This window comes from Marmota monax, unplaced genomic scaffold (assembly GCF_021218885.2).
Source record: "Marmota monax isolate L192 unplaced genomic scaffold, Marmota_monax_Labrador192_F-V1.1 WCK01_AAM20220418_F8-fsc00010, whole genome shotgun sequence".
Taxonomy (NCBI): domain Eukaryota; kingdom Metazoa; phylum Chordata; class Mammalia; order Rodentia; family Sciuridae; genus Marmota; species Marmota monax.
In genome coordinates this window covers 27,178,765-27,198,374 of record NW_026692321.1, presented here as the reverse complement: position 1 = coordinate 27,198,374, position 19,610 = coordinate 27,178,765, and the positions used below count along the sequence as shown (strand labels likewise).

Genomic DNA, 19,610 nt, shown 5'->3' with positions numbered 1-19,610 from the left:
ACTTTTGACTTAAGCAGCAGGGAAAAAAAAATACAGACATCAAACTTCATATAAACCAAGTATTTCTCATCTGACTCTTAATCCTTACTAGCTAGAGGTATATATCCTATGCAATAGACATTTCCAGAATAAGTAAATGCTTAAAGTGTTATTGAAGGAATTTACAGCATATTTTTAAAAAATAAAAAATCAAAAGCAAGCTCCCACAGCACAACTAAAATGTGGCATAATTTTTGTACTTGGCACCCTTAAGGCCATCTAGAAAAGGGTCCTTCAGTTAAGGGCAAACCAAAGTCAAACTGGCCAACTGGAGGTGTAGTGGCCCACGGCCTGTGCTCAAAACTTTCTTTCTGAATGAAGTCATGTTCTGAATGAATAAACAATGAAAGCAGCTCTGACATCAAGGGACTTATGAAGAATGCCGAGGAAAGGGCTCTGCAAGTCTGAAAGAGTCTGTGACAATAATCTTATCTTTATCTTCCTATGAGACTATTTAATCATCTTAGTGCTCTACTCTGAACTACTCTAATCCCAGGGATGGGTCTGAATGACTCTAACACAAACACTGGTAAAGACATTTCTGAACAATTGGTTGCAAATGAGTCAACGAATTAATAATCAATTAAATTATTACTTTATATTTCTAGTATCATAGGTGCCAACCACGGTGCTTTGGGTTCCCTTTCAGCTGGCTTACAGTACTAGCCCATAGCCTCTCTTGGACTGTGCGGCAGACTATCAATGCTTCCTGCACCAGCCTCACTGCATGCACCCTTTTATCTCACTTTTGGTGTGTTAACATTGCCAGCCACTTTTTCCCTCCATTATACACATTACTGTCACATTAATCTTCCAAAAACATGCTCCTACTCCTCATGTCACTAAGGTACTCAGAAGTCATTAAGGACACACACTCTCCCTGGCCTGAGCATGACTCACAAATCCTTATCTCCAGTTCAGATCTTTCTCCGAGTTCCAGACACATAACTCTCATCTTCCCCTTGATTCTCCATAGATACTGCAAACATAACAAAACAAATGCAGTATGTACCTTATTCAACCTCTCATAAAGCTGCTCTCCTTGTATCCCACATTTAGCAAATGACACCAAGTACATCCTGAGCATCAGCTCCCCAAACATCCATCCTGACCATCACTGCCCTAAGCATTTATTTTCACAATCATTCCCCTTCACCCCCAAAATATGGGAGTCTTTCCCATCCTTATCCCCAGAAGTCAAATCAGCCACCAAAACTCACCGACTTGACCACGTCCACTTTCTCCTACATGGGCCCTCTGCTCAAGATCTTTTCTAGTCAAGGATGTTCTTACACTCTCCTTTCCCTTCTGTTGAATGAATCAACAAATTTCTTAAGAGTTGGAATCAATTCCCAGTTCCTTGACTTACCATCTTACAAATGCCAAGTTGTTATTTGTCCACTCATGTATATGACAATGATATACAGTATCACATGTCAATTTTTGGCTGTCTATCTTTTCTCAATAACAGCAAAAATTATGCACCATTGAAGGTTATCTCTAGGTGCTTTTAACAAAAAGAAAGAAAGAAACGATTGCAAAAGCCCAAGTGTCATACTCCTGCTTGCAAAATGTTCACTGTGCAAGTCCAAAGCAGGAATACATTTTACACAATCTATACCACTGTAGAAACCCACTTGATGTGTGATGCAGCAATGACTAAAATATTTCAGAACACATTTTATGGTTTCCACACAAATCTCTTCTATTATTGATAAATCAATCTGGTGATAAATCAGTGTGAACTTGAGTTATTTTTGTTTTCTCTACAATCTTCCAACTAGGGTTATTCCTCTTTGTAGACAGGTCTGACTTTCTCAGGGACGTACCCTTATAGTCCTCAGTATACTTAACATGAGAAACCCATGTATGAAGGCTAGTCTGTGAATTACATTAGCAATTACTTAAGTGACAAACAGCTCTATGTAGATGTCAAATTTAATTTTCCCAAAACAAAACTCTTGAGGCCTCCCTCAATCTGCTCTTCTCCCTACTAAAGGGAAAATACATCCTTGATTTATCATTCCTTTCCCACCCACATCACCAGGTCCTGTTACTTCCAAATGCTATCTCTATTACTTGCACTATCGTACTACTATTTCAGGTTAGAAATCCTAGGATTATTTTTTGCTTTGTTACCCCTCCCTTATCCACTAACAGATACTGTCAGTTCTTTCATCGAAAGGCTGTTTGTTCATTGATGTTTTGCTGCAGTCTCCCCTGCTACCACTCTAGCCCGGCCCCGAAGGTACCATGTGTGGGTAACGGAAACAGCTCTCCAACAGCCTCCTGAAGGTAGCATCTCCCTTTGCCATCCACTCTGCACCTGCCCCTGTCCCCATTCTGCCTAACATTGATTTTACCACACTCTGCTTCTCTCTGCTCATAAAGCTGTAATGATTTCTGATAGCTAACATTACCAGGCTTCAGCTCCCTGCACGATATTTAAGACATTTCATAATCTGGTTCCATTCTGCCTTCCCATCTTTATTTCCTATTACCCACCTATGGACATAAAACCTGGCTCTTTTAGAACAGTTCTGTAAGCAGCTTATACATAAGTCATAAAAATCCTCTGTTCCACATTTTATTCTTCTGTCTATGATGTTCTCATTCCTGAAATCCATCATTAACCAAACTCTTCATAATACCTTATCATATACAATTCTGGGTCATGCTTCTTGACCTTGAACGCCTATGGCATCCCAACTATCAAACTTATACTATTGATGATTTAATTATTTATAAGTATGATGTCATCACTAATATTTTTTCATATATGACATGTATATGAATATAAGTTAGAGCTTTTTCCTTCCAAGTTATTTCCCAGTAAAGGAAAACCTCCCCTAATCCCGATTTCTTATAAACCTCACATGCTGCAAAGTGTTTTATGTTGAATAGCAAAGTATTTAAATTCAAATGATCTCAAACCAATTCTACTTTTGAAGTATACAGAAGTCATCTGACAATAAATTTAAAACTTTTTAAAAGTAAAGAAATTCAATTAGATGCAAAGAAATTTACTTAGATCTTTAAAAAAGCTTTTAAAATTACTTTTAAAAAACAATGAAGTTAATCACTACCCTGCAAAGATCATAAATATGCACCTAACTTATTACAAATGTACAGGTATTGTGTTTGCAGACATAACTTCCTGAGATAGCATCATACTTAGACCTGCTACATCTCAATCAACTTAGATGGCTGTGCAGAGCATGTGCAGGCTAATTAATGATCAGCAGGCTATTAAATGACTGGAAAGTGGCCCAAATAAAAACAATGATAGCCACGCCACCATGAGGCGCTGGAAATATTTGAATCAAATAGTTTTGTGAAATATAAAAATAGCAAAAAGCAATGGCTCTAATTGCTGTTATTTCATGTAATATGATTTTAAATACGTTCATGTAACAAAATTAACTAGTGAAATAGACATGTAACTACATATAACTATCTGAGTTTCTATACTGAAGTTGGCAAAACATTCATTTTGGTGGACAGGGCAGCGATGAGCAAAGGGCAATCAGGACCAATAATGGACTATACAGGCTCAGAGTCACGATGTGATCAGAAGGGTACATGGCATGGCTACTCCTAGGCCTGCAACTCATCCACTATGTGAAACCTCTGTATAGTTCAGATTCAAAAATTGGATTAAAAGTTACATAAAAGTGCCAACTGTTCTAAAAATTTATTTCCATTGTTTTCTGCTAAATTTTAATGATTTGGCAGCACTGGTAAATACAAAGAACAATGTTACTTTACAGGTTACTATAAATTTCTTGTTCTTTATTACCATTTAATAGAACTTGGAAATGTAACACATTTCCAAAACTTCAGTCCTGCCCTACTGCCCTATAAGCTTGTCTTCTGGACGCTAAAATTCCTTGGTATTCCAAACTGTACTACCAACCTTTCCACCTCAGAATGACATAATTTCAGAGATAAAAGGTACATTTCTAAATGTCCTATTAGCACTCATTTTCTCTATTTCTTTTTCCTCCAAGAGTAAACTAGGGCTAAAGAATAATCCAATGCTGGTCAGAGACAGGGATGAGACACAAGCTCGGTTCTTCCCCATCATTAATATGGGTTGTGAGCCACGTCACTAAGTTCTGGGTACTCCACTTGGTATTACTGTGGTTAGGAATCGTAATATTTTAAAATTTTCAATATTTTTTCTAGATTTTATGCATGAATGTACAAATGTTATGGGTCATTTTAGTGTAGTTTTCTTGTTACTTTAATGTAACTTCTGACTTCTCTCGGGAGGTGAAATGCCTCATGGTCTAGCCATACCTACGTGATTCCTGCCCCCTGGCAAAATCAACATCAGCTTTCAATCCTCAATGCACAATTCTCCATTCTCTTCTACAGAGCTCCTCATTTTGCCAGATGAGCTGCCTTTCTAATTAGCAGGCTCTCCTCATGAAGTACCATCTTACGGTCAATCAAGCAGAATGGACCTGATGACAACAGATGCTGATCTCAAGCACAACACTCACAAGATTATTCATTATGCAGGGGTGACCTAGGCTGGCTGGCACAAGCTACCCTGCTCATGGGACCACAGCATTTCCATTCCACCTCCTAGGGAATACACACACTCAACCTCACACCAGCACCTGGTACACTTAATGCATCTCATTCAGGATTCTAAAAGCGACTGAACTCTGTAAGCTTGTCTTTGCCTTTTCAAGCTCAGATACTATCATGGCTCAGAGTTACACAATTCTATACCTTAGAGATGGGTGGTTAACAAAAAATAAGGCTTACCTTCAATTCTCTTTAAAGCTGAAAGGCACATATCCTTCCTTGGAAACTCAAAGGGATTGTTGCAGGTCCGAATGGTGTCACATTCACATTTCCCATTGATAATATTGCAGCCAGAGATAAGGTTTTCATTGCATGGTTCAAAACCAAGCAGTTGGTCATCATCCCAGTTCTCATCTGCAAGACAATTACCCAGATAATATTTTCTTGCTGCTTCACTCAAAGACCTGTTTAAGAGCAAGAATACACAGGGACGTCAAGATGAACATCCAATTCTGACACCTCAATTTGTGAAAGCCAATTTTAATTGGCTGAAATTGTACAAAAGAAAGAAACTTGACCTCCTACCAATAATGGAGAAGACTAAAATATAGCCATATACATAGATACATATAAAACGTTTGTGTTCAAATTCCACTATCTCCATGTTATAACAATAATTGAGATCCTTTTAGAATTTTTTATTTTAAATAAGGTTTCATTAAATGGAGTTTCCTGGATTTTTCCACCAAATAAAATTAAAGAAGTCAACATTTGTCAATCTACAAAATATTATTATTATTATTGGTACGGGGATTAAATTCAGGGGCACTAGATCACTGAGCCACATCCCCAGGCATATTTTATATTTTATTTAGAGACAAGAGTTTCACTGAGTTGCTTAGCACCTCACCATTGTTAAGGCTGGCTTTGAACTCTGGATCCTCCTGCCTCAGCATCCCAAGCCTCTGGGATTACAGGCATGCATTACAAAATTGTTCTTAAAACTACATTTTTTTCTCCATCAGTAGATGCCAGCCTTAGGTTTGAGACAGTTCTTCAACTTACTACATTAAGGCACTAATGAACATTTAAAAAAAAATCAGATACCATTAAGAGTCAAGAATGAGATACAATGGAGGAGATCCTGCTCCTCTGAGCTTTGGAATTGACTGTTAGTGTCCAATACTGCCCAGAGCTGAAGCCAGCAATACCCCCAACACTATGAGCTAAGGCCTAGTAAGAGACTGAGGTCTTCTCATTCTAAAGCTGAGACCAATCTGGGTGAGGATCACAGAATAGAATAGATGTTAATAAATACAAAAGATCTTTAAAACAAGCTTTGCTGGACCCAGCTCAGAAGAATCCAACTACCATGACAAAACCATAGTCAGGCTTGATTCCTGGTAGTTAAAGTAACTCTTGCAGGAAACCAGACTATTTCTCTATGGGTCTCTGGGAAATTACATGGGTTTTTCTCCCTCTTAACATTATCTTTAAAAGATACTTTATCACACCTGAACTGAGGACTGACTGTTGAATAGTAAACATGTTTCTGATAACCATATCTGAAGAGAATTTTAAAAAGTGCTTGAGTTTGAGAAACCTGTTGCACACACTAAGGCAAGAATAAATGCCATCCTAAGAATGTGTATTGGGCTGGGGGTGTGGCTCAGTGGGAAAGCACTTGCCTATCATGTACAAAACCCTGGGTTCAATCCTCAGCACTAGGGGAAAAAGAAGAAAAACAAGGAATGTGTTTTCACAGAAGAGAGCATAAACAAATAGCTATGGCTTTTACGGGACATACATGTCCTTCTGGTGTCATTGCTCTATGCACAAACTAGGCAAAACTCCCTCAGTGAAATAATTTTATTGCCAAGATGTCTTTAGAAGAACATCATTTACGATATAAAGAGCTTCAGGGTGATTCTCTGAAGAAAAGAAAGGAGAAAATCTCCTGTGTTTTGATTTCAGGAGATCACTTAATGTGATCAAAGCCTCAGCTATCAGTAAAATGATTATCTTTTGGCTTCAGAGTTTAAACAGACACACAAATGATATGTTTTAAAATGTTTTCCTCCTTTAGTCTGCATCTGGTCCTTAGAAGCATATAATGCATATAATATTTACAGGAAGGAACTTTTTATCTTCAAGGTGGCAGTGCAACTGCTCAAGTACTCCAAAAGGAAAACTAGTTACAAATTCAATGTGGAAATGGTGATTTTTTTGTCTTCAGTTACAACAAAATGGTGCGTCTAAATGATATCTTATCTCTGTGTCTACCTGTCGACACGCTATTAGTACCACTGTCCTGACACAGTTCAGTGAAATGTTCCATGAAGGACCTTCTGTGACTGCATATGTCCATCTGTAATTCAAAAATCCTTTAAACTCGGAAGTTCAAGTAACATTTGAGCCACTGAAAGACTTCATATTCCTGAGAGAAAACCCTTATTAGCATTTTGGTAAATATATGCAATATCAGTGAGATTTGCATACATCTACCAAGAAATGTTTCCACAGTGAAAACCCCTTCCCTCCACTAAAATTGGAACTCCCTGCAGACATCACCCTCTTGGGCTACCACAAAATTCTCTAACCTGTCTCCCTGCCACTATTTTCCTGTCTCTCCACCTCATTTCTCACAGTTACCAGAATCGTTTTCCTCCATAAACAAAGTGTTTCTTTCTTGCCAAGAAGAAAAAGTCCAAACTTTTTATTGTTGAATACAAAGCTCTTCAGGACTGACATGCACCTGTTTCTACAGACTCCTCTCCGACCCATCTCCCCCACAGCCCAATGTTCTAAGCACACTGAAGTTCCCTCTACAAACCATAGAAACTGCCTCCAAGCTTTGTTCATGCAGTTCATCTACGCACAACACCTCCTTCCCTTCTTTCTCGAATGACTTCTATTCAACCTCCAAGACCCAGTTCAACTGCTACCTCTCTGAAAAGTCATCTTCAACTGGCTCAAGTGAATGAGCTATTCCAGCCTCTCACTCCCTCCTGCAGTGGTTTTATTTAAGTCAAATTTCCCCAATAGACAGAGTTCTCAGAGGCAAGAGCTGGGGTCTTATCCAAACTTTGGGAAAACAGTAAATACATACATACACACATACATACACATATGTGTGTGTTTACTATATTTAACTGTTAATATCAAAGCATTGTATGAGACACACATTTTAAAGAAATGCTTAGACACGCTGGTGCATTTTTCACTAAGCACGATCTGTCATTAGCCTCCCTCGCAGCTCAGCTCTAAGACTGCAACCTCTTATCACAGGATTGGCATCAAGAGTCCTTCCAAGAAGCCCCTCTCAGAGCCAAACTGTTTTCACTGCCAGATGCATTTCCTTGCCTTGCTGTAGGAAGACCACTTCCACTGAATGTGGAATCAGAACTAAACGACAACTGCCCTTGATCATCCCTGGCTCCATCCGTTTGCTTCTTTCTCAGCAACAACTCTCTGGCAGCAGCAAGGCTGCACCCGAAGAAGCACAGGTGAGTCTGACTCTGAAACATCACAGGTCTTCCTGGAAAGGAAGCATCACTGATTTGGAAGTCACAAAGTCTAAAACACTTTTTTTTTTTTTTTGAGAGGAAATCTTTCAATCCCCTGCCCCCACCTAATCAATACTTTTTTCTTTTTGACAAATAGCTCCCTTCACAGCAACTGTTTTATGGGATCAAATACAATATACTTCTGAGACAAATGTTTTTATAGTTTTCTATTACACAGAACATTATACTTTAAAATAGTTTAACTGAAAATCCACGGGGTTTGGGAGCAAAAGTATAATGAAATTTGATTCAATCACAGACTAAATGAAATCTGAGTGAATCTGAGCCAAATACAAGTTGAGGATCCCTTATCTAAATGCTTGGGATTAAAAGTGTTTCAAATTTAGGAGCTTCTCAGACTCTGAAATATTTCAGTAGACTTTATATTATACATTTCCGATTTCAGAACATTTCAGACTTCAGATCAGGGATGCTCAACTTGTTGTGCTGGACAGTACTTGGCAAATTCTCTGTTTTGAAATTGCTATACAGCAAAGAATCCTAGTTCTGCTTCTCCAATTTAGTTCCTGATTCCCCCCTGGACTTGTCAGGGAAAAGAAAAGGGTTAAAAAACAGAGGTGTTGCTCTTTATTTAGAACAAATGGGTTTTTCCCCTTATGCTCCACACTGTGACAGAATGTAGCCTCCTAGACTGAAAGGTGAAAATAACTGAGGTACCTCTGTAAATGTATTTTAAAGTTTGTCACAGTAACAAATCAGGACAATAAATAAATTATCTTCTCTAAGTATACAGAAAAGGAAAAATCGAATGATTTCAGGTATGAATTCAAATTCATACATTTAATTTGTCCACATATGTGAGTATTAGAACAAAGACACATATCTAACTGCTAAACCAAATCTCCACTCAGAAGGCCACTGGCAATACAATGCCCTTCCTTGGCACAACCACTGTGGCTCAGGGTGTGGCAGAATTACTTCATGAATACCCACTTCATCCCACAAAACATCAGTAATGCAATCAAAGGCTGAAATTTAATGAGATTAATAACTTGTACTGTATTCAATCAAGGGTATCCTTAGGGGAAACTGACTTTTTAAAAAATTACTACTTATTATTATCACAGTGCATGGTGGCAAATATGAGGACACAAAGTACAGTTTGGTGCCACGGCCTCAATTATTCAGACTGATGCCAACAGTTTAATGTACCACATTTTTACACTGCTGGCATCAAGAGGACAGAATATGGACAGCTAAATATTATAATGGACATAGCTTGACCTCATGTACCATCTGAAAAGGCGCCGGGGTTCCCCAGGGGTTGGCAGCCCACAATTTGAGAATGCTGTTCTAAAGAGCATGATCATACCCTGCTATTACACATTAGCCACCAGAGCACAGGATCCAGGTCTGGGGAACAGCAAAGGATACCAGGTACCTGTTCTCACTGAACCATAAAAATGCACGTTTCTGTAAGGTGACTTAGCTAATATACAATTGGTTAATAGAAAAATGGTGTCAATACATAAAGCAAAAGTTGCACTAGTTTCTACGTGGCATTTCCCAGAACAATGTTACAAAAAAAATCCAAAGGAGTTTCCCCTCCCCTCCACGATGAAAGGAAAAATCTTAAAATATATGAAGACCTGAGGCTGGTAATTTTATTCAAATTCCTTTTTTTAGTACAAAAATGACAGCTCTAGTGGCTGAAATTTCCACAATTAACTATCTAAGGAGCTTGCCTGCACATACAAACGAAAAAGCTACAGACATTTAAAAAAAAAAAAAAAAACAGGAGGAAAAAATTACTCCTGGATCTTGTGTATAATTATTAAGAAACGGGTCTCCATTAAGAGTAACTGACTTCAAGGACCCGTGCTCTGAGAGTAAGCAGAATGAGCTCTGGAGTATGTGCAGCTGGAAAGGATGGGTTGGCAGGGACACAGGTGCAAAATCCGGGGTGGCTTGCCTGTGTCAGTATTTTTACTTGGGTTCTTATGGTTTACATTTATCCTCCAGGTACATAGTTCCACAGGTTTTAAGTGGCCTCCTCTAACCGTTATTTCCAACAGCTCTTATTTTTAGTATAATGAATGATTTTGCAGAATGTGAGTTTTTTCCTTGTTCAAGAGCAAACATTTGATGCCAAAGTAAAATCACTGTCCTTCCAACAGCCACATCCAGTCTTGCCCTGGAATAAGTCTTTCTGTTACACAAAGCAGATGCCTGAAGTTCCTTCCTCCAACAATTGATATGGAAGATTTTAATGCAAAGGCTAGTAGGAAAAAATTTTCCATCCTGAGGGCAGGAAAGGGGGGACTGAGAAGGATGTGAAGGAAGGGGCCTCATTTATGTATGGAGCACATCAACTCCAGACCTGTGGAAAGCAGCTCTGGGGCGCCTCCTCCACCACACACACCATGCCAGGAGCTGGAGGGTCCAGCTGTGCACATTCAAGCCTGACTGCTCCTGGAGTCAACCTCTTTGCCCATCAAAATATCTTTCCATCACGTTGCTCAAGTCTGAATTACTACCAACATGAAATAAAATGTTTCAGCTACAACTGTACTTACGGGACAGAGGACTATGTGTTAATCTAAAATTTCTGCCTTTCTCAAGGTGGAAGGCATTTGTACACTCATAGCCTTACCTTTTCTACCTTGTACCTGCTTAGGTTAATGGAGTTTACTCCAAACCAAGAGATAGCTGCACCCCATTATGTAGCAATCCACTTACCAGAAATATGCTAGAGCAGATATTAAAAAGCAAGAAACAAATTCACGGTACACACTCAGAAGCTCACAGTAATGGAATTCTGTTGGCAGCGGAGAGGCTTCTGGGAATATATATCAAATTAATTCTTCAGCTGTTCACATATCCCTGTGGCTACGGTAAGATGCAAATAGCTAATACTGGTATCTCTTTCCATGCCAGCCTAGAAACTCCAGTGTAATGTAAAATTGCTGCTCTTAACTCCCCCGGCTCCCAGCTGGCTGTTATCGGGCGTTCAGTTGTGCTCCAGGAGGACTCTAATGCAGTGAGCTTTCATTCTCCCTGCTTCGGGCTTAAGGCTGATGTTCCAAAGCTGGTTCTTCCCTCTTCCTCTCTTCCTTGTACTGTAATCAGCACAAAGCAGGAAGGGCAAATTTATGGTTATCAGTAGAAATGACTTAAGTTCCAAAAAATCTGTTTTACAGGCATTTCTACAAAGTAAAACCATGTTAGGTATATAACACTGTATACCAAAGTGGACAAAGCTAGAATCTCTAAAACAACAGAAATGCTAAAATGCACACAAATATTTGTTGAAGACTTAAATGAATGCAAACTTCTAAATATAAAACAAATGACAGGAATATCTATCTGTACTATGTCTCAGTGAGGAATTCACCGAAAAAACAAGCAGTACTGGCCCAATTTACTAAATCAGTTTACAACACAATGTTTATTAATGGTAAGCACGTGTTCCATATCTGTAGTTTTCATCAGACACCTTAATAATACAAGTAACAGGAGGACCAGAAATGCACTATAGAATGCAAATCATTCATTCATTATTTCTTTCAATCATGTGCTCCTCAAACACATATTGTTACCTATTATGCATCAAAACCTGAGCAAGGTGCTATGGCCTCAGGATGCCAGCAAAGGGGTTTACAGTATAAAGTTCCACTATTCTAATCAAAATCACACCAAATATATTAATAAAATGTTCCTAAGACTTCTGAAATAGAGGAAAAGGTTAAGGTAAGGATAATTTCCTTTCTGACAGCAGGAAGCTAGTGGGGAACAAGGAGAAGGCATTTAAAAGAAGATAACCTAAGTCTCTACAAGTAAGGATTTCATGAAATCAGAAAAGAGAACAGGAGAGACTGAACATGCTATCCTCCTCCTTTACATTCTGCCCACACCAGGAACTCTCTTAAACCGCATTACAAACAAATAGACAATCCAGAGGTGGGGTGTGTAACAGACAGGGCCTTGGCCTGGAGACCACAATCTGGCCCTAGAAGACCCTGAACAAGACATGTAGCTCTCTATGCTATAATTTTTTAACTAAAAAGTAGAAGGAAAGGATAATTCATGAGGTCATCGTAGATTTCATGTCTCTTTGATTCTGCCATCTTTGTTGAAATTGAACAATGCTAACAATTTATTGAGGGTAGTCACAGAGAATCATATATTTATGACAGTCATAATTTAAATTTAAAATACTTTCCCATTATTACACTATATCAAAAGTTTTGAAAATCCAAATTACTATGCATAGGTAAGACAAGCCAGGAGTGGTTTTGATATAATGGTCACTTTCAATGACCTTCCTAGCACCTCTGGTCTTAGAAAATTCATGAGCTAAGGCCTCAAAAAATTCTGATTTAATAAAATAGGACTGGCCATGAATTGACAACTGTTGAAACACTCTGTTATTATACAATTATCTCCACTACTGTATATATTTGGACATATCTATGAAAGACTTTTTTATTTTTTAAATGAAGGTAATTTCTAGGCAAATTTACCAAATACTTAAAATGAAGAACAATGGAAGCACCACATGTCAATGCTGAGGGGACCCAACCAAGACAATGTTTAACGGGCAACTCCAGGGCACATAAGAAAGGTAAAGAAATGATTTAGCTAAGTATTCAACTGAAGGAATTAGAGCAACAGAGGAAGTCCAAAGAAACAAGAAGTAAAGAAATAATAAAGGCCACAAAAGTGGTTAATAAAACAAAAAAATTAGTTCTTCAAAAAAGATTAAGTGGCCTCATGAATGGCTTGTGATCAACAGTTTCAGAGAGTGCACTAAATCATCTGGTTTATTTTGATATTTATAAATATGTTTTTCAATCAGTTTCTGGATAATAGTTTTACCAGAAAGTTACTCAAAGTTAGTCATTAAATGGCTACATTTCTGATTTTTTTTAAGCAATCAAAACAGATATCTGAATCCCCATTAAAGTTTTTTCCAGCTATAACTAGTTTGATTGTACTCTGCCACAGAACTCAACCTTTCTTTCATATCATCTGCTTTGATATTAGATCCCCATATTTTTAAAGGAAAACCTTGAGTCTCCTCCCCTGACCCACATCTGTGCAGTGCTGGACTGGTCAGACACATCCAGACACATTCATTCCACTGTTAAGCAATGTAGCTGTCTCTGTACTTATTCGTTAAATCACGTAACTCCATGTCAATCCAGCCTTGAAGAATCTCAGTTACCAAATGCTGCTTAAAAATTAACAAATCTTGGTTGAGGGGAAAATGATCTTGGAGAAGCTTCTAGTTGTGTTCTATTTCATCTCTTGTTTAAGATGCTCTAAGAGCCATCTTTAGCTACCCCTTCTATACCTGGTCCCCAGTGTTGGATCTTCCTGAAGACAGGTTATAATGTACATAACACCAGCAAAGTGTGTTAAGAGAACAGCCCCGTCAAACTTCTGAAGAACATAGTTTCAAAGCAATGTCTACAAAATAAAGCCCAATATCCATGGCACAGAACATGAAGTCTGTTTAGATGATCACAACCCACTTCTTCCACCTCTTGTCTTCCATATCACATATCCTCCTTTCTCCAACAACACTAGGTGACCCGTGTTCCCTATGCCACCCATGTTGTTGCATGACTCCGTGGCTTTCCATGAGCTGTTCTCCTGCCTACAAAGCTTCTTCTTATCATCTGCTTTGAAAACCTCTCCTCGGTCTTTTATATTTCTATGGGATATCATCCACCCTACAGGGACTGAATTACATATTATTTCCTCTGTAGGACTTCTATTATATATTGAAATTTTTCACTTACAGCAGTATAATGAAATTGCTCATCAAATTTCCTCTACCAGAAAGTGACTTCTTTAACAATAAGAATATAGTTTTACTCTTCATCATTGAGCCATTGTAAGGCTCAGTAAGTAATACCTTAACAAAATAAAAGTCTACATGAGGAATGAACAGGGACCGGGAGGAAGACAAAAGGGCTTGAATTTAAGCAAAGCAATATGAATCTTTAAAGGCCAAACCTTTTCTGGAAAGTAAGTTTAGTGATGGAGGGGGAGGACATTGATTATTTAGAAATAACTGAGGACTATCTTTGGATCTCAGTCTTCCTACTTGTAAAATATTAATACAAACTCAAGTTTCTTTTAACTTTAACATTACATTGTACCAACCCTTGCACATATCAATACTTATGACATTCTAAGTGAGTGAATGAATATAATATGCCTCACCATGTCAGACAAATACTAACTTAAATGACAAACTCTCCTATCTTCCTTTCTGCCACTTCTGTATGTCACGACATGAGACAATATGACACAAGTTAATACTTCTTGCCAGAAAGGTACTTGAGGACATGAATAATGCACAGTAACATTTTATAAATATTAATGTATGTTCTGACCTAAAATCTGTTAGTCAACTAACCAAGAGCAAACCAGCAGAATAGGTATGGGGATTGCACTCATCCAAAAGTTTAAACCATTACAATGAAAAGAAATGTGATTAGAAATTCAAACAACAAGAACAACAAAACAAATACAGTGCTCTGAACATACGCACTTTGAAAGATGTAAATTTTTCATCATTGCAACTGAGCAGTTAGCAAGGATTAATGAAGCACACTGCACCCCAGAGACAAAGCTTCTGGTAACAGCTAGCACTCAGTGAGCACCTGCCAGGTGCCAGAGAGTGGAGTAAGTGCTTCCCAGGGGTTAAACAGCTTGGTTAAGGATAGGAGCTGAGCGCGAGGCAGGGCTGAATTCCACAGCGCTATCATCAGGCAGGCAATGCGAGGAAGTGGGAAGTGAGGCGGCCAAGGGCTGGGCAAAATTCCAAGTTCCAGTGAATGCACAAGACCTGAGCATCGGGACAAAGAGGGGCAGGGACACCACTGACGTTCACTCTGGCCAAGTCCATCTCCAGGGAACATGGCCTCCAGGCCCACTGTGGATGGTCCCCAAACTGTGGGGACAGGCAGACAGATCCCGCAGCCAAGAAATGAAGCTGCAGGCTCACCTTTGGAACCACCCGAAGAACAGAAAACCGAACAATATAAACATGATCTCAACTCTTCTATCCTCCAGGAAAACAAGGATTTCTTTGTTAAGGCAAACAATGCCTTCATATACAGCCAGACTCCTGAGGAGCAAATAATGATTTTTAAATGGCGTAATGATCTGTAAGTAGCATGAAGGAATCTTTTCAGGATAATAACTTTGTGAAATCAGTTAGCAATTGTTTTGTAAGGAATGTTTTTACAAATCGACTTGAACACTGCTGTGAACTTTACCTTAATAATTTATCTAAATTCTTCAAAATAAACCAAGTGGAAGATAGTAAGTGAAAGAGTAATATTCCAACAATTATATCTCTAACTGATCCTTACTACTGCTCTACAAAGAAATACCCTCCCAAAATATCTTACCTAAAACCTAAATCTTTGAAGCTAGGAGCAGAGCTCAGTGGTAAGCACATGTCTAACACTGAGGCCTGAGTTCAAATCCAGTATTGCAAAATAATACAACAAAACACACACAAAAAACCCCAAACCTCTGATTTAAAAAACTTTTATGTGTATATGAAGCAAGTTTATCTCTGATCTCATGTGTGCCTACATACTCAAGGAATCTCCTCCTACCTAGTCCTGCCAACAAAGCACAATTTGCTAATAATATTCAACAAATACTGTTTTTGTGCACAGCATACAATTTCCTGTTACCCATTTTCATAATAATTGAAAGTTTGATGTATGTGTTTAGAACTTTATTCTTAAAACACCATTAAAATTCACTCTGCTATAATCTGTTAATGAAGGCTACAGTCTTATAAATCTCAAAGGAGAACCAGAGAAACAACTTTAGCCTATTAAGAAAACTCAGCAACACAGAGCCTACCTGATACCCTAACTTGAAAGGCATCAAGTCCCTGAAATTCATCCGCAATTCTCCAAAAAGCCGCAAATGTAAATTAGGGGACAATGAAAAGCAGGATTCACGCCCAAGGGTATGTCAAGAAAAGAACATTAGTAATTTGGTTGAACCATGATTCACACAGCATTAATTTAACCCCCCAAATGCATGTGAAATAAACCATACAAATAAATATAACAATACAGAAATTTTTTTTTAAATCTTAAAAACATGCTTGAAAATGTATTTACACATTTCTCACAAAATTGGAATTTCCTTTGTGTAGTACTGTACCTCTAAACCAAACGGACCCAGCTCCAAGTCAATGGGTACTTAGTTTGAGGATCTCAGTGATGACAGCACAAACCAAACCTAAAACCCTATGCTGGCTCTCTCCTGCCTATGGAGTCCAGTCCAACTTCTCACACTGGTAAAAGTGGCCCGAGCCCAGCCCCAGCTGACCTCCAGTTGTTTTCCACTGTGTAGCCAGCACCTCTTGTCTTCCCAGGCCACAGCAGCCTCAGGGTCTTGGCACTTATGTTTCCTCCCCCAGGTGTGTGGAGGGTTCACACTTTCACTCCTTCACGACTAGGATCAGCTTCAATTTCACAAAGAGACTTCCCTGACCACTATAATCCCTGCCCCTTTCTCTGTTTATTTTCCTCCCTAACACTGATCTCCTTTGGCATGTGGTATGCTTTAATAACTTGGTTTGTTCTCTGTACCAGAAAACTCTAGGTTGGCGGAGATTCATTGTTCAATCTTCTGCACCTGGAACAGGACTCAGTACACAGTAGGTCCTCCAGAAATCAATTCCTGAGTACCAGTGAGTTCACTTAATGAGCCTTTGTCAACATCATTTCTTCTGCTTAGGAATACTCCTCCTCCTCTCCACCTAGAAAGCTGCCGCTATCCTACCCAGCTTGAATGTTTTTTTTTTTTTTTCAAAGAAGTTTATTTTATTTTCTCCCATCCATTTCTCTCACTTTCCAGCATACTTACTCACAACCCTTCACTATGTTAAGCCTGCAGCTGTTTACAGCCAGATCCTGAGTTTACTGGGGCCAAAGTTGCCTTCTTCATTTCTGTCTCCACTCCATGCTGAACTGGGAAGACTGCACATACCACAATACCCACTTGCAGAATGGAGCAGGGAACCGTGAATCTGAGCAGAGAACTATTCTAGAAGGTAACAGTCTCTGTTAATAATGGCACATGAAAAGAAGAGCAGCACTTTAAAATCCTTCTGTAGGTGTCTAAGAGTCAAGTTTATTTAATTTCTTTACTACTTACCCATTCACATTTAGTTGTCTTTTCAGAATGTTTGAGAAAAAAAACTATAGTAACTTAAACCTTCTGGGGATTAGAAGGTAACTTTCTATTTTAAAACAGTAGTTACAAAGAAAGTTTATATTTTCCATGTTTCAGATTGGAGCATATGCATATAAAAACATACAAATATACAGAATAACTCATATGCTTTAAAAAGAAAATGTATATAAAAGAGCTCATTTTCTCAGTGTGAAGAGGATCCAGCTTCAGTTCAGGAAGCATAATCCCTTCAGGTATGGCAGCAGTTAGGATGTCCCTTATCTTCAATGGGTGTTTCAGAAGTAGAATCTACTTATTATTTCTACTCCTTTTTCAAATGCATGGAATTCAATTTTAAATATTGCTAACAAAAACCTGGTATACCATCCTGGCAAACTTTGCCTGCAGTCTGGCAACAGTATGATCTGATCAGGGTTCCAGAGGAGTCTGCATAAGGTGGGTTCCAGTCCTGGCTCAGCATCCTGGTTCAACAAGAGACTTCAACTGGGAGGAAGTGAAAGACCCATGCTTCCCTGTCCTGAAGAGGGGCAAAAAGCTGATGGCAGTGACATCACCATGGAACATGTCCTAAATACCTCTCTGAGGGAGGTAAATGACCCCACTGTGCCCCAGGGGCATCCATCAGTAACAGACAACTGAAAAGGACAGGTAAGTAACAAATGACTTCACACTGGAATGTGCATCTATGCCCTTCATTAACCTAATACTCTATTTGCCAAGACTGAGCATGTTAAAGACACAGGTCTTCAAATGAGGTCTGCTCTACTCTAAAATAAAAATGGGGTGAAGTTTCTTTTAGAGGTCCTTGGTTGCTAAGCCATGCAGTCCCTGGACACGCCTTCTCCCCATCCACCCTCTTCATCATCTCCTCTGAGAATTTCCTCAGGATTCTTGTCTGCACCTACTTTCTTCGCCTCTTCTCCTTCTCACCCCAACTGCTGGAGCAGCTCACCTGCCCGAGCCCTGCTCTACCTAGCCAAGGGACTGGCCTGAAGAATCTGCTTGTTCCCACCTGCAAGCCCAGCACGGGCTGTGTGGGAGCCTGCGGCCACGTGAGGAGTCACAGTGCCCAGCGTTTCCTTTCCCTCCATCCCACCCCAAGGCCGCGGGGAGCTCCGCCTTCCCTCTCAAGAGTCTTTCCTGTTTCCCAGGCCAGGTCCATCCAGGACACTCAACTGCCAGGGGTCAGAGTGCCACATTCCAGTGGCTTCACACCACTCCAGGGAGGGCTCCAGATCCTGTAGGGGGGGGGGGCAGGGGGGTGGAGCAGAGAAGCAGGGAGGGAAAAGTTCAGCAGAGGCTGATCTGGCCAAGTGTGCTCTACATTCTGGGACAAAGTCATGGGGGCATGGAGGGCAACAGGACCCCAGGAATTCCTTCCAGAGTGGGCAAGAGGAAGCTCCTCACCTCTCTGGGTGGGGAAGGAAGACGAGGCCGTCACTGCAGATGTGGTAGAAATCTTAGGAACAGGATGGACTTGTAAGGGTCTGAGTTTTTTAATCTGTAAAGTGAGCAGGCTGGCAGAGATACATTTCTAAGGAAGCTTCCAAGTCCATGATTCTGATTCCTTGTGTGTCAACAGCCCTCTCTCCTCGGTCATTTTCAAAGCTTGGGATTGGATCGTTGTGACTAACAAACAGAATGTCACTTACATCCAGAAGACACCCAAATTTCCTTAACTTCCCCAAACTAGATTCTCTTCTTAGATTAGTGGATTTCTTTGCCTCTCACATTTACATCTCCTGGGTTTTCCTGGTGTCTTTCTTTTATCCCTGTGTCCACTGTTTTAACTCTGAAAAGTCAGAGTTCAAATCCCCAGGCGTGGCCTCTGGAGCAGCCTCCAGCTCCTCCTGATTGTAAGCCCCAAGGCTTATGAAATTAGGTTCCAGGATGGGCATCCTATTAAGGCCTCCCTCTGCATGGGCACTAACAACTCTGACCCCACCTGGTCACAAGATAAGCAGCTGGGAGCAACACAACATGGTGCTCAGGGATGAATTCCCCACACAGAGTTCCACTCTACTGAAACCCAAAAAAGAGAAGCTGGGGAGAACTGAAGAGTCTGAAGCCATGCTATAGAACAAATGGGTGGACAAGTAGACATCATTGATCTACTCCTTCCCAAGAAAGCCAAGTCCTCTGGCACAGAAGAACAGGAGAACGAATGAAAAGGACTTTGGGAGGGAAGAAGAGGGAGACAGCACTGGGGAGAGGGGGTAAGTTCAGGGAAGGCCATCTTGGGCTGCCATTCATGTGTTA

At 39.7% G+C, this 19,610-nt stretch overlaps 1 protein-coding gene across 8 annotated transcripts in view; it reads right to left on the bottom strand.

Annotated features, from left to right (window-relative positions):
• The window catches only part of Crim1 (cysteine rich transmembrane BMP regulator 1), a 182,607-nt gene that overhangs the window by 141,060 nt on the left and 21,937 nt on the right, over positions 1–19,610 (bottom strand). For 6 of the 8 annotated variants that reach the window (XM_046441628.2, XM_046441633.2, XM_046441631.2 and 3 more), the window contains exon 2: positions 4,819–4,992. The exons of 1 other annotated variant lie outside the window; for it this stretch is intronic. In XM_046441628.2, coding sequence (XP_046297584.1) covers positions 4,819–4,992 — 174 coding nt within the window. Of the gene's footprint in view, positions 1–4,818; positions 4,993–10,844; positions 11,344–19,610 lie in introns of those variants that run through there. One more of the 8 variants, XM_058578458.1, reaches the window with a different exon arrangement.